Source organism: Bombus pascuorum, chromosome 6 (genome assembly GCF_905332965.1).
Source record: "Bombus pascuorum chromosome 6, iyBomPasc1.1, whole genome shotgun sequence".
NCBI lineage: Eukaryota > Metazoa > Arthropoda > Insecta > Hymenoptera > Apidae > Bombus > Bombus pascuorum.
Window position 1 is genome coordinate 10,305,059 of NC_083493.1, and position 24,359 is coordinate 10,329,417.

The following is a 24,359-nucleotide window of genomic DNA, read 5'->3' on the forward strand; positions in this document are numbered from 1 at the left end:
TGAATTTTTTGCAGTACTTCAAAATCGATTATTATACATGAATGTAGAGAACGTCTGCAATTGTGGAAATAGATGGTAGCGTTACCAACTATAGAATCTAACTTTCTGTCTAGACATAAGTGGAACAGATTAAATGATAAGTGCACGACGATTAGTAGCTAGTGGTGTTAGGAAAACAGAATATCGTGTGCGTGATATGTATGTTCACGTAAAATAACAGTATATATATATGTGAGTAATTTATTAATGAAATACGTTTCAATTTCTCCTTTTTTTTGAAAATAGTAGCATTTTCTAATTTATTTTTATTATAATAGCTTATTACTTATTTTATTATATAATCACTGCTAATTAATATTATGATATATGTATTTTCAAATGTTGGCTTCTTTTACATGAATGTTGGTTATTGCTATGTAGACATGCGAAATTATGATGTATGTGATTTGGTGTAACATGATGTTTACAAAGTTTCGTGCAATTAAATACGAATAATAAAATATATTATCTTTACCATAATATTTCTGTATGATTTCACATAGCAATAGACGCTAGTATGTCGTTATTTCCTACGATTTTGTACTTGGGTAACCTACTGCCAAAGTTACCTTACATATTCACCAAAATGCTGTGTTTTGTTATGAAAAGAAAGTACCATATACAATAAAATATAAATTAAAATAGCAACCAATACTATTACAACAAATTTCTTTATTTAATATTACACTTGGATTATGAAAATAACGGAATAATCATTAAATTGCTACATAAGAGTATTCCTGATAAAGTTTAAGTACGCGAATGATGTCTTTAAAATCTGCAAAGACGAAGTTAGATTTAGTTACCGACAAATAAAACAATTGATTTGCGTAAATTTTGAACAGGCAATACATAAAAGAAATATTTGTAAAATCTTACATTTCCGAAAGTAGGCAAGGATAAAAGAAACATTCTGCCGGCGCTAATTTTCACTGGAGTGTTCGACATAGCAATGATTAACATAAGATCTTGAACTGTTTTGACTGGTAAGCGGTACCAGTCAATCATATAGCAAGATATACCAATATCAGTACTCTGCAATGTACATGACGAATATCAAACGAAATTGATTAATCCCATTTTTATATATTGATTATTTCACTACATTGAAAAGAGTTGACTATTACAAAATACCTTTTCTAGTAGAAGATTGCCAATGTAGCATAATAAGAACATATTGAACGTCAAGGATACTAGTAGCATCGAGTATGTTGTCAAACCAATTTTATTATTCTGTTGCCAATCCTATAAAAAACATAAAAATACCATGAACTTCTAGAAATACAAACCAGCAGCAACAAGAACGTACCGTTATACAATAGTATTCGAGCAAGCATATTACAAACGTGGAACCAACGAATTCGAAAAAGCACACTTCCTGCAGAACCGACTCAATCATCGCAGAAAATCTACAATAGTACGCGATATGTGTTTGGTCAGTATTAAACAGTGTTTTATTTTACCTTCGTACTTTAAAATTTTTATGTGATGTTTTACGATTTCTACCAATCGAGTGCTTGGATTAGAATTTTTCTTGGCGAATTTTCCATCGGCCAGATCATTTAACTGAGATACAACGACATCAAGCTGTCCACAGGCATGTGTTGCAAAAAGAGCAGCCAAAGCACAACACCCAACTGTCACAGAGTTGAATACAAATGTGCACATGCATTGGAGAACGTACACAATTTCGTAGATGGGGCTTTTTTGAGCATCAAAAAATCCACTATATGTAGGGTATACTAACACCCTGATTGTACGATTATTTTCCTTCAGGCTCATTCCCATTGCATATTGCATGATTGTAATGTAGCACACGAGTGCGGTATACATGAATGCGGCACTGTATATGGTGAGATCTCGTCCGATTTTTCCGTATTTTAGCATTAACAGGCGATTTTTTGGGAATTCTACCTGCCAAATGATTATTGCATTTTTGTACAAACAATATTTTAAGTGGATGGTTCAGGGGAGGAGTGATGTAAGTGATAAAATTTTGATTTGTGCAAACTATGAATAAAGATACATTTTAATACAGAAATCAGTATGTTTCCAAATAGTAAAATACTTTACCAAACATGCAGTGACTACAAAAAATATTCTGCACATCGCTTTATTTACTATAATATTCTATTTACATATTAGTTAACTATAATAAATTTGATACTGTGCAAATGAAATATACATACAGATTCCGATAAGAAGTGCTTCGTACTACACGCTAATAATTTATAAAATAATATAACGTAAGTAAAGCTTTATGTAAATATTGTTTGTAGCCATTGTCCTGATAACGTACTTAGAGTTAATAAAGTATTTTTTAAATAAATTTGTTAACTAGGTATCATTTCTTTCTATAGATATTTGACTTTTATTTTAATACAAAATGTACTTATATTTGCCGGTCATGAGTCTTAGTAAATTTGTGTATGAAAGGAGCCCTATATTTCGTGAAAATTATATACTTCCCATGCTATTTTTATTTTACAGCTATTTCATAAATTTCTGTTTTACAATTTTATATTTTACAGACCCTATTTTACTCACATCGTATGTTCCTTATGGGACATGTTAATGTGAACCATTAAATATAGTAAAATTTGTTAGAATTTTTTAACAAGTGTGCAACAAATGGGTATCCTAATAACTATAACCAATAGAATTTTTCACTTTTCCACTAAGTATTTCACATATATTAGTTTGACTGACCTGCTTCCAATCTGCCTGTATCTCTTTGATGCAGTATTCAATGTTTGGTTTGCGCAGTATCAGAGCCCAATATTTCATCAAGTTGGTTGAAGAATAGCAAGCCAATCCTAAGAGCCTTAGTCTTAGTAAAGGATCTTTTTCTTCTAATATAATGTGTAGCACACACTGCACTACGCTGAAGAACGACACGAAATTACTGAGTCCAATCACAATTTTTGGTACAAATTTGCCAATGCCATCTAGTACAGCGGGCCACATTCCGATGGAATTTAGAACCCATTTGTTATGTTTCGTCACGTAAATGATATCTTCCTCGTATTTTGGATTCCGCGGTTGATCGGGCCGATATCGGACGGAGAGGTGCATATTCATGGCCAGGTGGAAAACGACTGTTTACGATAGTTCAGGTGCATCGATTGTAAGGACATTGAGCTTGCGCTCATGATATCGCGTGCGTGCATTTCTCGTAGTACTTCATAATCGATTATTACTCATGAATGTAGAGAACGTCTGCAATTGTGGAAATAGATGGTAGCGTTACCAGCTATAGAATCTAACTTTCTGTTTAGACATAAGTGGAACAGTTTAGACTATAAGTGCACGACGATTAGCAGCTGTCAGTGTTATGAAAACACAATATCATGTGCGTGATATGTATGTCATGTAAAATAACAATATATACATGTGAGTAATTTATTAATGAAATACGTTGCAATTCCTTTATTTTCTCTTTTGTTAGAAAAAGTAGTTTGAAAAAAGTAACATATATTTTGTAATTTGTTTGTACTATAATACCTTATTATTAATTTAATTATCTAATCACTGCCAGTTAATTTTGCACGATATTATTAAATATTAGTTTTTTTACATGAAAATAGGCTGTGACGGATTGTGTTATGTGGACATAGTAAATCACTGTGTCTGTGGTTTGATGTCATATAATGTTTATGTCAGTCGTGTAATTAAATACGATTAATAAAATATGTTGCCTTTACCTTGGTATTTTTTTATGATTTCATACATTAATACAATCTAGTATATCGTCATTTTCTATAATCTTCTGCTTGATAAATCTGTTGTCAAAATCACTGTATGTTTATCATAATGTTAATTATCGTTACCGAAATTAATAATAATGTATACTGTATAATGTACATTTAGATAGCAACAAACAGTTTTACAATATATTTCTTTATTTACTATTCCACAAGTGAATATACGAAAATAACGGAATATTTATTAAATTATTACATAGTGGCATTCCGAACGAAGTTTAAGTACGCGAATGATGTCTTTAGAATCTGCAAAGACGGATTTAGATTTAGTCATCGGTAGATTAAATGGTTGATTTGTGTAAAATTTAAACAAAACATAAAGGAAATATTTATAAAAACCTACATTTCCGAAAGTAGGCAAGGATAAAAGAAATATTCTACCGGCGCTAATTTTCACTGGAGTGTTTGACATAGCGATGATCAACATAAGATCTTGAACTGTTTTAGGTGGTAAGCGGTACCAGTCAATCATATAGCAAGATATTCCAATGTCAGAACTCTGTAATGTAAATGCCGAACATAAAACGAAACTGATTAATCCATTTCCATACATTGATTACTTGACTATATTGAAAAAGGTTGAGTATTACAAAATACCTTCTCTAGTAGGAGATTACCAATGTAGCATAACAAAAACATATTGAACGTCAAGGATACCAGTAGCATCGAGTATGTTGCCACACCAATTTTATTATTGCTTTGCCAATCCTACTGAAAACATAAAAATACCATATACTTCTATAAACACAAATTAGCAGCAACAAGAACGTACCGTTAGACAATAATATTCGAGGAAGCATACTACCAACGTGGTACCAACGAATTCGAAAAAGCACACTTCCTGCAGAACCGTCTCAATCATAGTAGAAAATCTATAACAATAAGCCATATGTTTCCTGATACATTCATGCAACTTTTTACTTCACCTACGTACTTTAAAATTTTTATATGATGTTTTACGATTTCCGTCAGTCGAGTGTCCGGATTAGAATTTTTCTTGGCGAATTTTCCATCGACCAGATCATCTAATTGGGACATAATGATATCAATCTGTCCACAGGCGTGTGTTGCAAAAAGCGCAGCCAATCCACAACATGAAACTGTTACAGAGTTGAACAAAAGAGTGCACATGCATTGGAGAACGTACACGATTTCGTAGATGGGAGTTTTTTGGACGTCGAGCAATCCACTATAGGTAGGGTACACTAGTATTCTGGTTGTACGATTATTTTCCTTCAGCATTGATCCCAATGCATATTGCATGATTGTAATGTACAACATTTCAGAGCCATACATAAACACGGCACTGTATATGGTGAGATCTCGACCGATTTTTCCATATTTTAGCATCAGCATGCGATTTCTTTGGAATTCTACCTGTCAAATGATTTTTATGTTTTTTATAAACATTCCTTATACTAAATCATATTTATAAGTGCGTTGTACGGAGGACAAATAGTACAAGTGATAAAATTTGATTTTAAGGTAATTGGGTTCAAAACTTCATTTTAATATAGAAACCTACAAAAGCCTTCTGAGCTTTTGACATAGATATACTTGACTGACTCACCTGCTTCCAATCTATCTGCACCTGTTCGATACAGTATTCGATATTGGATTTGCGCGCTATCAGAGCCCAATACTTCATCAGATTGGTTGAAGCAAAACAAATCAAGCCTAAGAATCTCACTTTTAATGTAGGGTTTTTTTCTTCCAGTATAATGTGTAGCACAAATTGCAGTACGTTCAAAGACGATACGAAATTACTGAGACTTATTATAAGTTTCGGTACAAATTTTCTGATGCCTTTTACAACAGTAGGCCACATGCCGATAGTACTCAGAACCCATTTGTTGTGTTTCGTCACGTAAACGATGTCTTCCTCGTAGTTTGGATTCCGTGGTTGTCGAACGGAAAGATGCATATTCGCGGGCAGGTGGGAAACGACTGTTTATGACAGTTCAAGTGTATTGATTGTATGTCGCTGAGCTTACGCTCGTGATATTGCGTGCGTGCGTCTGCAACTCTACTATTATTTACAGCTACACTTGTAAATCGATCAATACGACTGAAAAGAAGCGAACGTCTGGAATTATAGCATGGGATATTTACGACTAGTAGCTAGTTCCGCAAGGTAAACAGAGGAGATGGAAAGCTGCAATTACACATAAGTGCTCGAAAGTTTGGTATTATTGTTTTTCAGACGATATACGACTGTAAGCTGTATAGTATAAGCTGTATATTTTGTATTGAAGGAGATGTATTTTTATAATACATGTAAATGGAATATGTTATGAAATTTTAAATGTCGTAACATTATTATATTCCGGAAATTTTTGTCTTCTTACTATAAAAATTCACTAAAATATTATATTTTTTGTTCGTTTTAAACGGAAAAGAATGTGATGACTGCATTTTGACGCATGAAATAGCAACAAATAAGTGAAATTTTATCAACTGCTAATAGAAATTTTTCAGATATATATTTTCTCTTATTGATATTAATACTAAACTAATTTGAAACTATTCGAATTTAGATTAATTATCTGCTATGATTAATTTTGATACATTTTAGATTTAATAAGTGATATCTGCAAAAATAATTCTTCAATAGTAGCATAATACAATTGTATGGTTATAATAGTGAAAGATATAAGTGTTCTTACCAATCTGCAACTGTTTGAAGTAAATTCAAATAAACTAATGACGTTTTTGCTACCTGGAAATTTTTAAGTGCAGAAGTTTATTATTCTAGTTTATTTAAATTATTTGATTCGGTATATGGTGAAATTGTTTACAAATCAGAAACTTACGGAGCTAAAAGTGTTCAGAGATAATTCAATTATTTTTCCGGCAGTTAGTTTTGGTGGATACTGAGATATGGAGATCAGTAGAATGAGATCGTAAGCTTCCTTAGCTGGCAAGTTATACCAGTCGATTTCGTAAGAAACTGTACCAATTTCGCTACACTAATTATGATCATTGAGAATATCTAATGAAATGAAAAATATATAAAAAAGAAATTTGTCTTCTAACTACCTGCTCAGAAAGTAGTTCACCTATGTAGCAAAATATAAATATATTAAATGTAAAGGAAGTCAACAGAGTAATATAAGTGAATGTAACGATTAGATCAGTGCTTGCCCATTCCTAAAATACATTTATCACAATTATGTTCACTTACAATCTATCTTCAACATAAAGAAATATATACTAATTCAATCGCTTACCATCAAGCAGTAATATTCTAGCATACACATATTCATTGTGCACTCTACGATTTCTGTCAAGCAAATCTGGTACAAAGCTTCTTCAATGTTTTTCGAAAATCTGAAATTTCCAAAAAGGAAGATATATGTGCATGTAAAATATTCAAATGTTTGTATGAATACATTTGAGAAGAAAAGTAAGTAGTCAATTGGGATAGCAGTCAATGAAGCAGAATCGAACTGGTATTAACGTTATTGTGTTTCATTTATTATATATCCTTATTATATATCCTTATATTACATAGATAATCTAATAAAAAAATGAAATTAATATTTATATTATTGTGTAGGTAACCCGTATTTAACGAAACTCTTTTTATACTAATTTCCATCACTTATCCACTTATTTTTGTTCCCAACAGTATGTATACAAGATGTAGGAAAATGTGCACAGACTCTTATCATGTTAAAATTCATTTGCATTAAAACAAAAGTCTTGTTGATTAATAAATTCCATATGCATTACCTTAAAGTTTCTACGTGATCGCGCACAATGACAGCGAAAAGGTCACGATCCTTGCTCTCCACCAAATTCTGCAACCTTACAATCTGTATTTGAATCTGGCCACAAACATGAGTAACAAATACTGCAGCTAAACCATATGCAACCGTGGTGATGCTATACATAACCATAGCAGCGAAACAGTGGAGAAAGAATACGATTTCATAGGTAGGACTAGATTGCGTATCAAAAAACGGATCGTAACCGATATAAGTCAATGGTCTAATTGTGTAATTCTCTCTAGTCTTATCCGTGGACAAGAATTGCGCTACCGTGTGATAGGACATTCCACCTGTATATATAAAAACGGCGCACATGGTAATAAGCTTTCTGCTAATGCCCGCATATTTTAACATGATCTCCCGATGACTCGGATCCTGTACTCTCTTCCAGTCATTTTTGAGCTGTCGGATGCACCTTTGCAGGAAGACTCCTTTTAGGGCAAGGTAACTGTACTTAACTGTGGCAAATACACAGAAGCCAACTGGACCGAGCATTTTCACCTTCATGTAAAGATTCTTCTCTACGAAGAAGAAGTGATGGCTAGATGGCAAGATGATGAATAATATGCTGCAGAAGCATATGATCATCACGACGACTGAGAGGAGCCGTTGCAGTCTGCTCGTGTGATTGTTAATGAGGGGCCACATTCCAATCAGCTTCAACAGCCATTGACACATCTGCAGCGTATAATGTATGTCGTTCTGGTAATGGTTGTTTTTTAGTTGATCGTCAACTATGGTGTATGATCGATCATACATACTGGCAGCTCTAGCGCACACTGTCGACTGACCGATAGAATAGAAACTTTCAACACGATATTGTCAGAACGCAAGCGCGCGCTTCTCCGTTTCGATCAACTTTTCCACATGTTCCGTGAATGAGGGGATGCGTTCGTAGGGGAAACTTTCTTCGGTGATTATTAAGCATGTATGTTTTTTCATCTTTTACAGGTTCTGTATTCGCATGTTGGAGGAGAGGTTTAATGGAGTTACGGTGCAAAGAAATCGTGCATTCGGCTAATAAACGTGTGTGGTGTTCTACTTTTAACATTTTGCTGTAAGGGATGAAATATTTTTATGTTAAATACATATATTATGCTATAACATGTCAATGTGTATTGTATTTTATGTTGGATATACACTTTATTCTATCGATGTTTTAAATTGTAATAATTTTTATATATCTATTTTATAAAGGGCGTCATTTTCCAAATTCGTCTGTAGACTGTTTTGAGCAATGGATGTCTGTTTTGCTTTAGGAATATCATATTGTACTTTTTTAGTTTATTTCCGGCTGAAAAATTTTATTAGAAACCTTCTGATTTATAAGAATGAATGAGGATATTTTAATATTTTAAACAACCCATAATTTGCATGAAATATTACAGAAACTTGAAGTTTGGTATCCGTGACACACGTGTATTAAGGGTAAGAAGAATTCAGATTTATATATCGAATTTTACATAAATATATTTGAATTAAAAATCTACTAAGTCTATTATCTAAATATATTTTTCTTACATGTGCAGTCTACATCATGGTTGTTTGATGAAGCATATTGAAATACGTAAAAACAGATTTTATTATCTGCAATTGCAAAGGATATTTCTTGGGAATTAACAATATTATTTTTTGAGAATTAAAAGAATTAAAAAGATATACATTACCAAAAGTGTACATAGACATGGTGATTATCTTCCCAGCTGTTATTTTAACTTCCATTTGAGATCGTGAAATGATCATAATTATACAAAGGATCTTTATCAGGCAACTAATACCAGTTTGTCATGTAAACCATGTCACCAACTTTCTGGCACTGTCAGCAATATAAATTGTTAAGTTCGATTACGCTTTTTGGTAAAAACATACCGATGTCTTCTAGCACGGTGGGTTACATCTCGATGGTATTCAGATTTTGTTTGTTGTGTATCGTTACGTTATCGATTTCTTTCTCATAATTTAGATTTCGCGGATGATCTTTCTGAGATCGGTCGTAGAGGTGCATATTCGTAGACGAATCAAATACAGCTATTTACAAATTCAAGTGCATTGATTGTGAGGTTGTTAAGTTTGAGCTCGTGATATCTTGTGCGTGCATCTGAAAATATATTACTATTCGCAACTATACTTGCAAATCGGTGCATACAACATAAAAGAAACGAGAGTATGACATTATATGTTATATATACAGCTAGAAACCAGTTCTGTAACAGAAACAGAAGAGATCGAAAGCTGGTATCATGAATAAGTGCTCGACGATTAGGTGTTACTGCTTTTCAAATGGTATGCGACTGTAACTTATACAGTTGTTATGAAGAGATACACTTCGTATTGAAAGAAATTGCATTTTTAATACTGGACAAATTCGGAACTATTACTATTTAGATTGATCATTTATTATAATTAATTCTGATACCTGAATCTCACATTTCGAAGAAGTCATCTGCGAAAATAATTTTTTAATAATATGATGATATGATTTTACGATTCTGATAGTAAAAGATATAAGAGTTTTTACCAATCTGCAACTGTTTGAAGTAAATTCAAGTAAACTAATGATGTTTTTGCTACCTGGAAATTTTTAAGTACAGAAGTTTATTATTCTATTTCATTTAAATTATTCGATTCGATATACAGTGAAATTGTTCACAAATCAGAAACTTACGGAGCTAAAAGTGTTCAGAGATAATTCAATTATTTTTCCGGCAGTTAGTTTTGGTGGATACTGAGATATGGAGATCAGTAGAATGAGATCGTAAGCTTCCTTAGCTGGCAAGTTATACCAGTCGATTTCGTAAGAAACTGTACCAATTTCGCTACACTAATTATGATCATTGAGAATATCTAATGAGATGAAGAGAATACGCAAATAAACAAAATTATCTTGCAACTACCTGCTCAGAAAGAAGTTCACCTATGTAGCAAAATATAAATATATTAAATGTGAAGGAAGTCAACAGAGTCATATAAGTCAATGTAGCGATTAGATCACTGTTTGCCCATTCCTAAAAAACATTTATCACAATTTCAATTTCTTAAAATTTATCTACAAAATAAATAAATATATATTAATTGAATTGCTTACCACCAAGCAGTAATATTCAAGCATACACATATTTATCGTGCATTCTACGATCTCTGTCAAGCAAATCTGATACAAAGCATCTTCGATATTTTTAGAAAATCTGAAATTTCGATGTATTTACTTTTTTATATAAAATTCCGTCTGTAATATAAAAAATATTTGAACATGTATATGAATACAGTTGAGCAGGAAAGTAAGTAGCCAATTAGAACAACAAAGAATAGCAATCAGCACGAAGTTTAATCGTACTGATGTTAGTGCTATATTGAATTTCATTTATTCTATGTATATCCTTATATTATTTAGACTATTTGGTAAGTAAATGATATTAATATTTATATTATTGTTAAATAAACCATATCTAACGAAACTCCTTTGATATTAATTTGTGCCATCTGTTTACTTATTTTTGTCTCCATCTGTATGGTATATAATCTGTAGTAAAAAGCTCACACATTCTTATAACGGTAGAAATATTATCAATTGATAAATTCGATATTCGTTACCTTAAAATTTTCACGTGATCGCGAACAATAACAGCAAAAAGATCACGATCCTTGCTCTTCACCAAATTCTGCAGCCTTACAATCTGTATTTGAATCTGGCCACAAACATGAGTAACAAACACTGCAGCCAAACCATATGCAACCGTTGTGATGCTATACATAATCATAGCAGCGAGGCAGTGAAGAAAGAACACGATTTCATACGTAGGGCTGGACTGCGTATCAAAAAATGGGTCGTAACCGATATACGCCAATGGTTTAACTGTATAATTTTCTCTAGTCCTCTCCTTGGACAAGAATTGCGCTACCGTATGATAGGACATTCCACCTGAATATATAAAAACGGCGCACATGGTAATAAGTTTTCTGCTGATGCCCGCGTATTTTAACATGATTGCCCGATGACTCGGATCTTGCACTCTCTTCCAGTCATTTTTGAGCTGTCGGATGCACCTTTGCAGGAAGGCTCCTTTTAGGGCAAGGTAAGTGTACTTAACTGTTGCAAATACACAGAAGCTAACCGGACCGAGCATTTTCATCTTCATATATAAACTTTTCTCTACGAAGAAGAAATGATGACCAGATGGCAAAATGATGAAAAATATGCTGGAGTAGCACGTGATCATGAGTACGATTGAGAGGAGCTGTTCCAGTCTGCTGGTATGATTGTTAACGAGGGGCCACATTCCAATCAGCTTCAACAGCCATTGACACATCTGCAGCGTATAATGTATGTCGTTCTGGTAATGGTTATTTTTTAGTTGATCATCAACTATGGTGTATGATCGATCATACATACTGGCAGCTCTAGCGCACACTGTCGACTGACCGATAGAATAGAAACTTTCAACACGATATTGTCAGAACGCAAGCGCGCGCTTCTCCGTTTCGATCAACTTTTCCACATGTTCCGTGAATGAGGGGATGCGTTCGTAGGGGAAACTTTCTTCGGTGATTATTAAGCATGCACGTTTTTTCATCTTTTATAGGTTCTGTATTCGCATGTTGGAGGAGAGGTTTAATGGAGTTACAGTGCAGAGTAATCATATGATCGGAGAATAAGCGTATGTTGTGTACCACTTTTTTAATTTTGCTATAAGTGACGATATATCTTATTGTGGTTTCCAAATGGCTGTGAAGAATTAATATTTCTGTGTCAAATACATATATCGTTTTATTGCATGCCAGTATATATTATATTTTATATTGCATATACATTTTATTCTATCGATGTATTAAATTGTAATAATTTTTATATATATATCTATTTAATAATCTTTAAATTGTTTTGTGTAATGGACTTCTGTTTTGTTTTAGGACAATTATGTTGTACCTGTTGCAATGCGAGAGTTTGTTCATATGAAATTTTACTTCACTGCGTGGAATTGCAACTTATAGCAATTGAGTCTCTAAAGCTTAAGGGCAGTTTGTATACTAGGTAGAAGAAATCAGTGTTCACTTAATGAAGTTCTACTACTAATGTTTGAAGCTAGGCAAGTTATTGGACTTAGTTAGAGAGAGTAGAGAGAAGAAGCAAGTGGTCAGTGCATGTTTCATAGAAAGAAAAAGTCCAGTTCTGACATACAGGTCATATCGGAACAGCGACAGGTGATCGCGTGCGAAGTTCAAGTGTCCGACTAAAGGTTTGCAGGCAAGAAAATAATAAAGCGCGTAGAATTTTAAGAAAAGAAAATAGTATACTAATACCACACAATTTTGCGTCATTGTATTGCCCTTTGTTAGAAGCAGCTGTCGTTTCCTTAAACTACTTCTAAAGACTCGAAGGCTTTGCAATTGTCTTGAAGCACTGCGACAGTATCCTTTTATGTTAGTAGCGGCTATAGAATTTTATTATACACCTTATTGATTATAAGAAAGGCGAAGATATTTTGGAGGAAATATTTTTCAGAAATAATAATTTACATGTCCGGAAATGTAAGAATAAGATCTCTTTTTTAATGGATAATGAAAAGAAGAAAAATGTAAGTATGGGAAAAAGAAAGAGCGGAAGTTAGAATTCTTGTTGCATATCTTTTCTAAAATACAATCACTAGTTCAGTTTTTAATATCACGTTTCTAATTTTAAAACGTTTATCGTATAATTTTGTTCGTTGTATATTTTAGAGTCTAACACTAAAATAATTCAAATTATGTCAATAATAAATTTCAATTTCACTCAGAATATGAAATAAATTATGTAAATTTCAGGTACAGCGTCAGCATCCCATTTGGGACAGAATGTCTGGAAAGTAAGTATTCAGTAATAGACTGACACTATTTCATGGTAGTATTGTCAAAAATCATACATTTCATTACTAGTCTGTAACTGTTTGAAGTAGATTCAGATAAACTAGAGACGTTTTTGCTACCTGGAAATAGTAAAGTATAAAATTTTGATATAATGTGTCATAATATAACACTATTTCAAAAATAAGAACTTACGGAGCTAAAAGTATTCAGAGACAATTCAATAATTTTACCGGCCGTTAGTTTTGGTGGATATTGAGATATGGAGATCAATAGAATTAGGTCGTAAGCTCTCTTAGCTGGCAGCTGATACCATTCAATTTCATAGGAAGTTGTACCAATTTGGCTACACTAATTACGATCATTGAGAAGGCTTAATAATGTAGAAAATGTGTAAATAAGCGAAATTCTTTTTTAACTACCTGTTCAGTGAGAAGTTCGCCTATGTAGCAAAATATAAATATATTAAATGTGAAGGAGGTCAAGAGAGTCATATAAGTCAATGTAGCGATTAGGTCACTGTTTGCCCATTCCTAAAAAGCATTTAACATAATGACACTTTCTTACAATTAATCTTTAAAATAAATAAAGACATATTAGTTCAATTGCTTGCCATTAAGCAGTAATACTCCAGTATACACATGCAAATCGTGCACTCTACGATTTCTGTTAAGCATATCTGATACAAAGCATCTTCGATATACTTCGAAAATCTGAAATTTTCATACATTTATTTTTTTATATAAGATTCTTTTCATAATATAAAAGATTTCGTTATACACAAGAATACAGTCGGGAAGGGATTGTGTGTACAGGTGGAGTAGATATCAATGAAGTTTAATCGAATTAGTATTAGTAGTGTATTGAATTACATTTTATTTATTATATGTATAGTATTATAATATATAGATTACCTATTAAATAATTGAAATTAGTATTTACATGTTTTTATAAGCAGGTTGTATTTAACGAAACTTTATTGATACCACCTTGCATTACCTATCCATTTATTTTTTTCACTGAATGTACGATACATAAATTGTATGAGAAGGGCATAAACTCTTATCATGTTAGAAATATTATCAATTAACAACTTCGATATTTGTTACCTTAATGTTTCCGCGTGATCGTGCACAATCACAGTAAAGAGATCACGATCCTTGCTCCCCACTAAATTCTGCAATCTTGCTATTTGTATTTGAATTTGACCACAAACATGAGTAACAAAAACTGCAGCCAAACCATATGCAACCGTGGTGATGCTATACATAATCATAGCAGCGAAGCAATGAAGAAAGAACACAATTTCATACGTAGGGCTGGACTGCGTATCAAAAAATGGGTCGTAACCGATATACGCCAATGGTTTAACTGTATAATTTTCTCTAGTCCTCTCCTTGGACAAGAATTGCGCCACCGTGTGATAGGACATTCCACCTGAATATATAAAAACGGCGCACATGGTAATAAGTTTTCTGCTGATGCCCGCGTATTTTAACATGATTGCCCGATGACTCGGATCCTGCACTCTTTTCCAGTCATTTTTCACCTGTCGAATGCATCTCTGTATGAAGGCTCCTTTCCGGGCAAGGTAACTGTACTTAACTGTTGCAAATACACAGAAGCTAACCGGACCGAGCATTTTCATCTTCATATATAAACTTTTCTCTACGAAGAAGAAATGATGACCAGATGGCAAAATGATGAAAAATATGCTGGAGTAGCACGTGATCATGAGTACGATTGAGAGGAGCTGTTCCAGTCTGCTGGCGTGATTGTTAACGAGAGGCCATATTCCAATCAGCTTCAACAGCCATTGACACATCTGCAGCGTGTAATGTATGTCGTTCTGGTAATGGTTATTTTTTAGCTGATCGTCAACTATGGTGTATGATCGATCATACATACTGACAGCTCTAGCGCACACTGTCGACTGACCGATAGGATAGAAACTTTCAACACGATACTGTCAGAACGCAAGCGCGCGCTTCTCCGTTTCGATGAACTTCTCCATATGTTCCGTGAATGAGGGGATGTGTTCGTAGGGGAAACTTTCGTTGTGATTATTAAGCATGCACGTTTTTTCATCTTTTATAGGTTCTGTATTCACGTGTTGGAGGCAAACTGTGTTGCTTGAGTGGAGTTACAGTGGGCAGGAATCGTGTGGTTGCATAATAAGTTTGTTGTAGTCCACTTTTTAAATTTTGTTATTGGTGATGACATATCTTATTGTGGTTCCTAAATGACTTATGATGTGAAGTATGAATTAATATTTTTATGTTAGATATATATATATATATATATATATATATATATATATATATATATATATATATATTTCCAATTATAATATATGTATTTTATTATTGTATGTCAGAATGTATTATACTTTGTATTGAATACACATATTACACTATTAGTGTTTTAAATTTTTGGAATCTTTATATATATATATATATATATATATAAAATATATATATATATTTTTTTTTATATAAAATATAAAATAATTATATAAAATATAATTATATAAATTATTAAATATAATTATATAAATTATATAAAATATATATAATATAAATATATATATATATATATTTAACCAATAGCGACACTTTCCAAGTTAGCTTGTCGAATGTTTTGTGCAATGGATGTCTGCTTTGTTTGAAGAAAATTATATGGTAACTTTTTATGTTAACAACAGCTTTAGAATTTAACCATATGTGATGAGGTTTATGAAAAGGGACAGAGATGTTTTAGGAATATTTCCAGCAATACTAATTTATATGTCTGAAAATGTAAGATTAAAATCTATTTTTAATGGTTAATGAAGAAAAGAAAAATATAAGTATGGGAAGAAAAACGAAAGTTTAAAGTCCTGTCGCATATCGTTTCAATGCAATCATTAATTCAGTTTTTAATGTCACTTTTTTCAATTTTCAATCATTTACCGCATTATTCTGCCTGTTGTAAATTGTAAAGTTTAATATTAAAATAATTCAAATTATTTAACAATGAATATCCGATTTCACTAAGAATATTAAACAGATTACGTAAATTTCAAGTACAACGCCAGCATCACATTTGGGACAGAATATCTGTAATAATAATTTTTCAGTAGTAGGATGGCATCATTTCATTCTAATATGATCAGAAATCGTAAGTTTAATTACCAGTCGGTAACTGTTCGAAGTAAATTCAAATAAATTAGAGACGATTTTGCTACCTGGAAACAGTAAAGTGTAAAACTTTGATTTAATTGTGTCATAATATTAACACTATTTCAAAAATAACGACTTACAGAGCTAAAAGTATTTAGAGACAGTTCAATTATTTTTCCGGCTGTCAGCTTTGGTGGATATTGAGATATGGAGATCAGTAGAATTAGGTCGTAAGCTCGCTTAGCTGGCAGCTGATACCATTCGATTTCATAGGAAGTTGTACCAATTTGGCTACACTGAGTACGACCATCAAGAACACTTAATAATGTAAAAGATACGTAAATAAGCGAATTTCTTTTGTAGCTACCTGTTCAGTGAGAATTTCGCCTATGTAGCAAAATATAAATATATTAAATGTGAAGGAGATCAACAGAGTAACATAAGTTAATATGGCGATTGCATCGCTGTTTTGCCATTCCTAAAATATATTGCGAATAACACCTTTCCTTAACCATAGAAAATAAAGAGATATTAATTGAATTGTTTACCATCATACAATAATATTCAAGTAAACACATAATAATCGTCGATTCGACAATCTCCGTCAGACATATTTCACGCAAAGCTTCTTCAACATCTTTCGAAAATCTAAAATATCCACGTGTTTCGTTCTCTAACATTTCCTTCATTTTATAAAACTCTCATTGTATACTTATTTTATATTCCTTACCTTAAAACTTCCACATGATCGTGTACAATAATAGACATAGAATCACGGCCATTGTTCTTTGTCTTGTCGTTCTCTACCAAATCTTGTAATCTTGCTATTTGTACTTGGATCTGTCCACAAATGTGAGTAACAAAGATCGCAGCCAAACTGTATGCAACCGTCGTCACGCTGTACATAATCATAGCGGCGAAGCACTGGAGGAAAAACACAACTTCGTACGTAGGACTAGACTGAGTATCCAAGAAGGAATCGTAGCCAGGATAAGTCAGTGGTCTAAACGTATAATTCTTCTTACTCCTTTCCTTCGATAAGAATTGCATTACCGTGTGATATGACATTCCGCCAGTGTATAGAAAAATGGCACAAAGTGTGATAAGTTTTCTGCTGACCGTCGCGTATTTTAACATGATCATTCGATGATTCGGATCCTGTACCATTTTCCAGTCTTTTTCAACATGCTGGATGCATCGTTCAAAGAAGGCTCCTTTTACACCAAGGTAGCAATATTTAATCGTGGAAGAGAGACAAAAGCCAACTGGGCCGAGCAGTTTCACTTTCACGTGCACACTCTTCTCCACGAAAAAGATGTGATAAAATGATGGTAAGATAATAAACAGCAAACTGGAGAAGCACATGATCATCAGGATGACTGAAACAAGCTGCTCCAGTCTACTGGTATGATTATTAACAAGAGGCCACACTCCGATTGGTTTTAACAGCCATTGGCACATTTGCAGCGTGTAATGTATGTCGTTTTCATAATGTATGTTTCTCAGCTGATCATCAACTGTGGCGTATGATCGATCATGCATACTGACAGCTCTGGAGTACAGGGGCGACTGATCGACAGGATAGAAACTGTCGACACGATATTGTCAGAACGCAAGCGCGCGTTTCTTCGTTTGAACTCCTCCACGTGTGTGCGCTTTGTAGGCAAGGGGACACACAGTGGGGAAACTTTCGTCGATAATTAGCGAGCACTCATTCTTGTCTCTTCATTTGCCGGTTTTACATTCGTTGGAGGGTAGATCGAGCAGAGACATAGTGCAAAGAAATCATTTGATCGGATGATAAGTGTATGTCGTCTACTTCTTCTATTGAAAGATTTTTATGTATTATTGCGGTTCCTTAATGCAGTGATATTTGAAATACGATTATATCGTGCACCTATATTGGTATTGTTTTATATTAGCTATGCATACTATACAATTAATGTTATGAATTAAAAAAATGTTTACGTAAATTGTGTTATTTTCTAAATTCATTTTTAGTATATTCATTTATACTATAATGTATCATATGATATCTTTTATGCTAATAGAACGACTGTAAAAGTATTTTATTTGTTCTGCGATTTATATAAAATTAGATCTTCAATTACATCTTAAATTACATTTCCGAGTATCTCATTCTAATGAAAATTTAGTGTTAGTGTCCAACAAAGTACGAAAAAGAGAAACAAAAAGTGTAATTTAGAGAAACTTTGTGATATCATTTTTAACTTTAATATCCATACTTCTCTTTTAATATTCTCTTTAAATTTTTAACGTATAATCGTAGATTTAATTTCTAAGTATTTATTGTATAAATTTATCTTTCAAATTATTTTAATACGTAACGCAAGTACTTTATTATATTAAAATAATTCTAATCATTTCAACAACATGTTTCGGTTTAAGCTCAGCGTATCCGATAAATCACGTAGAATTCAGGTACAGGATTCTTTTCTTTACCATATCTTGGTAACTTTATCTAGAATTCAGTAACCGTTCGCAGCATGTTCAGGTAAACTAGCGACGATTTCAACACCTAAAAATAATAAACATTAATATACATTAAAAATTTTATTTTCAGTTCGGGATCACGTACAACGCCAAAAGTGTTCATCGATAGAACGAGTATTTTTCCAGCCGTGAGTTTCAATGGGTATTTCGATATGGCGAGCACCAGAACGATGTCACGAGCTTTCCTCCCTGGTAGATTGTACCATTCTATATCGTACAAAGCGGTCGCGATTTCGCTACCCTGGTACAACACTCATATCTATTATGCCAATGGTTAATTATCCAATGGTTAAGTGTCTATGTTGAAACATGGAGTGAATAATGAGGCGAACAACTGTATGAATGAATCAGGCCTTGAGTATATACTTTTTATAAATACCTGCCCAAGAAGAAGCTCTCCTACGTAACAATATATGAATATATTAAAGGTGAAAGAAGTTAAAAGGATGATATACGTTGAGATCGCGACTGAATCGCTAGTCTCCCATTCCTAAAATATATTGCCTTATGATTGTTGTTTTGAACGCATATACTGTTTTTTGATATTTGAAATTGTACATATGTTATGATACTTATACGTGTAATATTAATTACATAATTATACATATACGAGATTACGTTAATAATATTTATTATTTGATATACATAGAATAATAATTTGTGTCACTTTTACCATCATACAGTAATATTCGAGTAAGCATATTAGCAAGGTGGACAGCATTACTTCTATCAAGAATAATCCTTGTAATGCAGTTTCAATGTTTTTCGTAAATCTGCAATGTCATAGTTATTTCTCGAGCAATATAATAATGTCATTAAAGGGTTCAGTAGGAAAGTCGTATAAGTGCATCTTTTTCTAGAAATGAATTAAGCACAGAAAACGATGTATAGAGGATTTTTTTAATGAATTTTAATGATATGCTTTAATGTTTGAAGGCACAAAGATTTTTCTATCAAACTTTGCTCACAATTTTCTTTCCCTTTTTTCTTAATTATTTAACTGCTTTACCTCAGAATCTCCACGTGTTCACTCACGATAACCGCCAAATGATCCTCGATCCCATTTTCCAACGTCTTCCCATCCTTCCTCAGGTTCTCCAGCCTCAACGTTTGTATCTTAATCTGTCCACAGGCGTGCGTAGTAAAAATCGCCGTCAAACTATATGCAGCCATCGTGATGTTACCTGTGACCAGAACGTAAACACAGTGCATACAATACACGATTTCATACGTGGGGCTTTCTTGAATATCGAAAAATGCCTCGTAGCCAGGATAGGTGAGCGGCCTGATCGTTATGTTCTCATTAATCTTCTTCTTCGATAGTAATGGCATAATAGTGTGATAAGACAGGCCACCGGTATACATAAATGCCGCACATAAAGTGATCAGATTTCTGCCCATCGTCACGTATCGAACCATGATTGCACGATGATCTTTGTTTTGCAGCATCTTCCAATTTTTCTTTACATGTTTGACACAACGACCGAGTTCTGAACTTTTTACGCCAAGGTAACCATACTTAAACAGTGCAGTTACACAAAATGCTAATGGACCCAAGAACTTGATTTTCGTGTTCATGTCTTTTTCATAGAACAAGATATAATAACCGAATGGCACGATGACAAATTGCAAGATTGAACAGCAAATTATGATTAACACCACAGACACTATTTTCTCGAATTTGTTTACATGATCGTGCAAGAAAAAGTAGATGCCTAAAGGTTTCAAGATCCAATGACAAAATTGGAATGTGTGATATATGTCACTTTTGTAATGGTTATTTTGTGGATGATCGTTAACATCACTGGAGGATCGCATGTTGACGCTTTCGGCACACAGCGTCGACTAAACTCACTGAACGATGCTCACAACGATACTGAAAGGGATATATATTGGGACGCAAGCGCAAAACTGAATGAATGAAACTTTATTTCATGATCGATAGGTATTACGCGTATTGCAGTCACATGTTACTCCTGGTTGGCTTGTGTTTGGGTTTCCACTGTGGGGACTCGTCTCTATAGCGATATGTGATCAATAGTTCTTGTCATTTTGCTTAACCTTGTTGTTTTTCTTGGGTCTCTATGGTCGAAAATTATATTTCTATACAGATAGATTAATATATGGTTTTAGAGTTTTATTATTTTTTTATGTCACGCTTCTCATGAATAAACTATTTCAAAGTTTGAGAAGGAGATATCTGAAAGGATGTAAACGCGAGAAAGAAAGAAGAACAACAGGATTAATGTACCTTTGGTGCAATTGTAAAATTTTGAAACAAATTTTTGTGAAATACTGTTTCTATCAATTCCATATGGCATCTATCAGTTCTATCAGAAGCGTATAAAAAAATACTTTCGAATCATATAACACATATTTCTCCATATTCAAAGTAACGTCACTTGGTATCCGTGACACACATATATACGAGGTAAAAGAAATACTTATTTATATACTCAATTTTACATAAATATGTTTGAATAAAAATCTACTAAGTTTATTATCTACATATATATCTTTCTTACATGTGCAATCTATATCATGGTCGTTTGACGAAGCATATTGAAATAGGTGAAAACAGTTTTTATTATCTGTAATTGCAAAGGACATTTCTTGAGAATTAATAATATTATTTTTTAAGAATTAAGAGAATTAAAAGGACATACATTACCAAAAGTGTACACGGACATGGTAATTATCTTCCCAGCTGTTATTTTAACTTCCATGTGAGATCGTGAAATGATCATAATTATACTAAGGATATTTTTATCAGGCAACTGATACCAGTTCGTCATGTAAACCATATCACCAACTTTCTGGCACTATCAGCAACATAACTCAATCAATCATGCAAATAATTATGTTTAAGATTGCCGTTTAAGTTGCCTGTTTATTACCTGTTCCTTGAGTACTTCACCGATATAACATATTAAGAAAATGTTAAAAGTCATAGATAGAAATACCATAACATATATGATCATAGCCTGAACATTATGTTCAGACCATTCCTAAGGAAAATATAAATATTTTTAATTAGATTGATCATCTTTATTGTCTACGTTGATAAGTATTACAGTTTCTTTTTTTTTGCCTCAATTTGTAAAACTTAAACAAAATTTTATATTATTATATTTGTTATTGTAGAGAACATATTTTTTGATATCATATAATCATTTTCAGATTGTAGTGACAATAGTAAATAAAATGTATAAAAAGTTTGACGCCCAGTATCTTTGTAGAATTGAGGCAGTAGTATCAATGAAGATATAGTCAGACAAATTACTTTTAACAAGGAAACATACAAAAAAGTTAAAAGTTCTCAGGACAAAAGCAAAATTTCAATGATTAATGAACATTGGATATTTATCAATAATAACAATGATGAATAATAAGTGACAATGGACATATTTGATGACTACTGAATAAAAGATATAATTCAATAATTATTGCTGGAAATAATGAAAGTTTCGTTTTATAATTCTTTTATCGGCACTTAAGGATAGAATACAAATCTTTCCATCTTCCTTCGTTCTCCTCTAATTTATTTCAGAAATTTTGCCTCTGGTCGGTAGATCCATAAAATTACCATATATGTATATATTTGTTATTATATTAGCATACCGCAAGTATATAATAGCAGGGCATGCACATACCCAGCATACACTTGAACATTTCCATGAAGCATATTGGGCTCATTATACGTTCAATACGTGCTATCAAACTGCATTTAATATTACATTAGGTAAATTTATTAAAATATTAGAATAAAATAAAATATTACCTTAGAACTCTCAGATGATGTTCAACGATTACACCGATTTTGTTAATCTGGGCTTGCTTACTCTGTTGCTTGGTCTGATTTGTGAATTCGTCGACCCACGTCACCATTATGTTCAACTGACCAAGAGCATGGCTTGCAAATACGGTAGCAAGACTAAAAGAACCTGCAGCGCCCGAGCTCACTACAAGTGCTGACAGGAATTGTGTACCGAGGATTATGTCGTGTGTCGGATTAGTCTGAACTGCGAATTTATATGCCGGACAAGGTAAAGTATATATGTCCATGGTTTCGTTGCCGACTTTGATGGTCCGTCTAAACGCACCCAATACAATGCAGGTATAAATCATGGTGCCCTGCATGAAACCTGCGCAAAATCCAGCAACGTAGCGACCGAGTTTCGCGTTCTTCCACATCTCATGCCGATCCTGCACCCTCGTTATCATCTTCCAATCGGATCGCACGCGTTCTATGCAATAATTTATATCCTCTTGACGTAACAACAGCACAGCATAATTGAACCCATCGACACACCAGTGGCTTAAAGGACCAAGCGTTTTGAGTTTCAAGTAGATATCTTCTTTTACGAGAATTATATGAAGAAAACCAGGGACTATTGTGAACAATACGATGCACCAACAGATCACGATTGAAATTTGCGCTAAGATCTTTTCGCGTCTCGTGGTAGAAGGTGAGTTGGGCCAAGCGCCCATTGGTTGTAAATACCATCGGCTTAACTGTACGCTGTATTCACCGAGATTACCATACTTTTTCTTAGCTGCAACGAGCTCGTCTGCCATTGTATTCCCTGACCGAAGTTCCGAATGCAACTGAACCGGGGGAACAATGGTTCGCGTTGCTTATTGCTTGCGCATACTTCGTCAAAGGATTCGCGCCGATCGATTCGTCTAGTGACCTGCTGCAACTTTTTGCTGTAAACGAATCTCAATACGCTTCAAGTTGTTGATAGTAGTTTTATGAGTTGAGCAATATTGAGGGAGTGGAGCGGAGAAGGACTTATATATTCGCAAAGGAGACATTTTAAGTGCGAAATATGATTTAGAAATCTGAAATGTGTCAGATCATTTCGGTGCATAAGTTGGTAGGTGAATGTGTAAAGTTTGGAATAATTCTGGTCAAATAATAGTTGTAAATTTTAATTATTGAGTTATAGTTTTTCTATCATAAGAAATAGATAGATGTAACTTTAGTTTACAGAAGAATGTGTTTTCAGGTAGTGATAGTACAGTATATTCAGTATATTGAGTATATTGAGATGACGGCTGTAACATCCGTAGTCAGTAACGATTTTAACATCTGTAACAGAAGACATTCGATTGAAGTACATTGCACCATGATTGATAGACACTTGTGCGTAAGTGCGTATCAGCTACAATGAAGTTTTAGAATTGCGCATGTGCTAACAGCATGGTATAAGGCAAATCAGGTTCGAGAAACTTACTGTCTGTGCAGTTGAAATCTCCTTATAACT

General features: G+C 33.3%; 8 protein-coding genes across 8 annotated transcripts; all 8 read right to left on the reverse strand.

The window, feature by feature from the left end:
- Positions 1–694: 694 nt before the first annotated feature.
- On the reverse strand, positions 695–3,254 carry LOC132908444 (odorant receptor 83a-like). Its single transcript, XM_060962483.1, has 6 exons — positions 2,749–3,254; positions 1,511–1,953; positions 1,349–1,448; positions 1,174–1,284; positions 919–1,074; positions 695–817 (listed from the first exon to the last, which is right to left on the reverse strand). The coding sequence occupies exons 1-6, from the start codon at positions 3,118–3,120 to the stop codon at positions 764–766; spliced, it is 1,236 nt and encodes a 411-aa protein (XP_060818466.1). The 5' UTR covers positions 3,121–3,254; the 3' UTR covers positions 695–763.
- A 205-nt stretch (positions 3,255–3,459) lies between these two features.
- LOC132907782 (uncharacterized) lies at positions 3,460–5,857 on the reverse strand. Its single transcript, XM_060961179.1, has 6 exons — positions 5,374–5,857; positions 4,738–5,180; positions 4,576–4,675; positions 4,401–4,511; positions 4,147–4,302; positions 3,460–4,049 (listed from the first exon to the last, which is right to left on the reverse strand). Exons 1-6 carry the CDS (start codon positions 5,725–5,727, stop codon positions 3,996–3,998), a joined length of 1,218 nt encoding a protein of 405 aa, XP_060817162.1. The 5' UTR covers positions 5,728–5,857; the 3' UTR covers positions 3,460–3,995.
- Positions 5,858–6,465: 608 nt separating this feature from the next.
- LOC132907785 (odorant receptor 4-like) lies at positions 6,466–8,343 on the reverse strand. The gene is made up of 5 exons (XM_060961182.1): positions 7,539–8,343; positions 7,034–7,133; positions 6,843–6,953; positions 6,617–6,772; positions 6,466–6,522 (listed from the first exon to the last, which is right to left on the reverse strand). Exons 1-5 carry the CDS (start codon positions 8,333–8,335, stop codon positions 6,466–6,468), a joined length of 1,221 nt encoding a protein of 406 aa, XP_060817165.1. The 5' UTR covers positions 8,336–8,343.
- A 1,747-nt stretch (positions 8,344–10,090) lies between these two features.
- Positions 10,091–11,964, reverse strand: LOC132907783 (odorant receptor 4-like). The gene is made up of 5 exons (XM_060961180.1): positions 11,168–11,964; positions 10,662–10,761; positions 10,471–10,581; positions 10,242–10,397; positions 10,091–10,147 (listed from the first exon to the last, which is right to left on the reverse strand). Exons 1-5 carry the CDS (start codon positions 11,962–11,964, stop codon positions 10,091–10,093), a joined length of 1,221 nt encoding a protein of 406 aa, XP_060817163.1.
- A 1,455-nt stretch (positions 11,965–13,419) lies between these two features.
- On the reverse strand, positions 13,420–15,320 carry LOC132907784 (odorant receptor Or2-like). The gene is made up of 5 exons (XM_060961181.1): positions 14,524–15,320; positions 14,028–14,127; positions 13,837–13,947; positions 13,610–13,765; positions 13,420–13,536 (listed from the first exon to the last, which is right to left on the reverse strand). Exons 1-5 carry the CDS (start codon positions 15,318–15,320, stop codon positions 13,483–13,485), a joined length of 1,218 nt encoding a protein of 405 aa, XP_060817164.1. The 3' UTR covers positions 13,420–13,482.
- Positions 15,321–16,583: 1,263 nt separating this feature from the next.
- On the reverse strand, positions 16,584–18,207 carry LOC132907786 (odorant receptor Or2-like). Its single transcript, XM_060961183.1, has 5 exons — positions 17,306–18,207; positions 17,124–17,223; positions 16,943–17,053; positions 16,716–16,871; positions 16,584–16,640 (listed from the first exon to the last, which is right to left on the reverse strand). Exons 1-5 carry the CDS (start codon positions 18,115–18,117, stop codon positions 16,584–16,586), a joined length of 1,236 nt encoding a protein of 411 aa, XP_060817166.1. The 5' UTR covers positions 18,118–18,207.
- Positions 18,208–18,967: 760 nt separating this feature from the next.
- LOC132907788 (odorant receptor 49a-like) lies at positions 18,968–20,916 on the reverse strand. The gene is made up of 5 exons (XM_060961184.1): positions 20,099–20,916; positions 19,763–19,862; positions 19,469–19,579; positions 19,175–19,330; positions 18,968–19,114 (listed from the first exon to the last, which is right to left on the reverse strand). The coding sequence occupies exons 1-5, from the start codon at positions 20,905–20,907 to the stop codon at positions 19,058–19,060; spliced, it is 1,233 nt and encodes a 410-aa protein (XP_060817167.1). The 5' UTR covers positions 20,908–20,916; the 3' UTR covers positions 18,968–19,057.
- Positions 20,917–21,725: 809 nt separating this feature from the next.
- LOC132907907 (odorant receptor 82a-like) lies at positions 21,726–23,766 on the reverse strand. Its single transcript, XM_060961363.1, has 4 exons — positions 22,871–23,766; positions 22,711–22,810; positions 21,987–22,097; positions 21,726–21,911 (listed from the first exon to the last, which is right to left on the reverse strand). The coding sequence occupies exons 1-4, from the start codon at positions 23,665–23,667 to the stop codon at positions 21,726–21,728; spliced, it is 1,194 nt and encodes a 397-aa protein (XP_060817346.1). The 5' UTR covers positions 23,668–23,766.
- Positions 23,767–24,359: the final 593 nt, after the last annotated feature.

Bases quoted from the DNA above. Each gene is read 5' to 3' on its own strand.
- LOC132908444 (XM_060962483.1), bottom strand. From the start codon at position 3,120: ATGAATATGCACCTCTCCGTCCGATATCGGCCCGATCAACCGCGGAAT. The intron at 1,954-2,748 runs GTCAGTCAAACT...ATCATTTGGCAG, and splicing joins TACAGGCAGATTGGAAGCAG to GTAGAATTCCCAAAAAATCG. The intron at 1,075-1,173 runs GTATTTTGTAAT...TGTACATTGCAG, and splicing joins GCAATCTTCTACTAGAAAAG to AGTACTGATATTGGTATATC.
- LOC132907907 (XM_060961363.1), bottom strand. From the start codon at position 23,667: ATGGCAGACGAGCTCGTTGCAGCTAAGAAAAAGTATGGTAATCTCGGT. The intron at 22,811-22,870 runs GTAATATTTTAT...TATTAAATGCAG, and splicing joins CATCATCTGAGAGTTCTAAG to TTTGATAGCACGTATTGAAC. The intron at 22,098-22,710 runs GTATGCTAATAT...TATTTTCCTTAG, and splicing joins CCTGCTATTATATACTTGCG to GAATGGTCTGAACATAATGT.
- LOC132907786 (XM_060961183.1), bottom strand. From the start codon at position 18,117: ATGCATGATCGATCATACGCCACAGTTGATGATCAGCTGAGAAACATA. The intron at 17,224-17,305 runs GTAAGGAATATA...TGGATATTTTAG, and splicing joins GATCATGTGGAAGTTTTAAG to ATTTTCGAAAGATGTTGAAG. The intron at 16,872-16,942 runs GTAGCTACAAAA...GGTCGTACTCAG, and splicing joins GCGAAATTCTCACTGAACAG to TGTAGCCAAATTGGTACAAC.
- LOC132907782 (XM_060961179.1), bottom strand. From the start codon at position 5,727: ATGCATCTTTCCGTTCGACAACCACGGAATCCAAACTACGAGGAAGAC. The intron at 5,181-5,373 runs GTGAGTCAGTCA...ATCATTTGACAG, and splicing joins TGCAGATAGATTGGAAGCAG to GTAGAATTCCAAAGAAATCG. The intron at 4,676-4,737 runs GTACGTAGGTGA...TTATTGTTATAG, and splicing joins CATCATATAAAAATTTTAAA to ATTTTCTACTATGATTGAGA.
- LOC132907784 (XM_060961181.1), bottom strand. From the start codon at position 15,320: ATGTATGATCGATCATACACCATAGTTGACGATCAGCTAAAAAATAAC. The intron at 14,128-14,523 runs GTAACAAATATC...TGAAAATTTCAG, and splicing joins GATCACGCGGAAACATTAAG to ATTTTCGAAGTATATCGAAG. The intron at 13,766-13,836 runs GTAGTTAAAAAA...GATCGTAATTAG, and splicing joins GCGAACTTCTCACTGAACAG to TGTAGCCAAATTGGTACAAC.
- LOC132907783 (XM_060961180.1), bottom strand. From the start codon at position 11,964: ATGTATGATCGATCATACACCATAGTTGATGATCAACTAAAAAATAAC. The intron at 10,398-10,470 runs GTAGTTGCAAGA...GATCATAATTAG, and splicing joins GTGAACTTCTTTCTGAGCAG to TGTAGCGAAATTGGTACAGT. The intron at 10,148-10,241 runs GTAAGTTTCTGA...AAAAATTTCCAG, and splicing joins CTCTGAACACTTTTAGCTCC to GTAGCAAAAACATCATTAGT.
- LOC132907788 (XM_060961184.1), bottom strand. From the start codon at position 20,907: ATGCGATCCTCCAGTGATGTTAACGATCATCCACAAAATAACCATTAC. The intron at 19,863-20,098 runs GTAAAGCAGTTA...ATGACATTGCAG, and splicing joins GAACACGTGGAGATTCTGAG to ATTTACGAAAAACATTGAAA. The intron at 19,331-19,468 runs GTATTTATAAAA...GTGTTGTACCAG, and splicing joins GAGAGCTTCTTCTTGGGCAG to GGTAGCGAAATCGCGACCGC.
- LOC132907785 (XM_060961182.1), bottom strand. From the start codon at position 8,335: ATGTATGATCGATCATACACCATAGTTGACGATCAACTAAAAAACAAC. The intron at 6,954-7,033 runs GTAAGCGATTGA...AATGTATTTTAG, and splicing joins TAGAATATTACTGCTTGATG to GAATGGGCAAGCACTGATCT. The intron at 6,773-6,842 runs GTAGTTAGAAGA...GATCATAATTAG, and splicing joins GTGAACTACTTTCTGAGCAG to TGTAGCGAAATTGGTACAGT.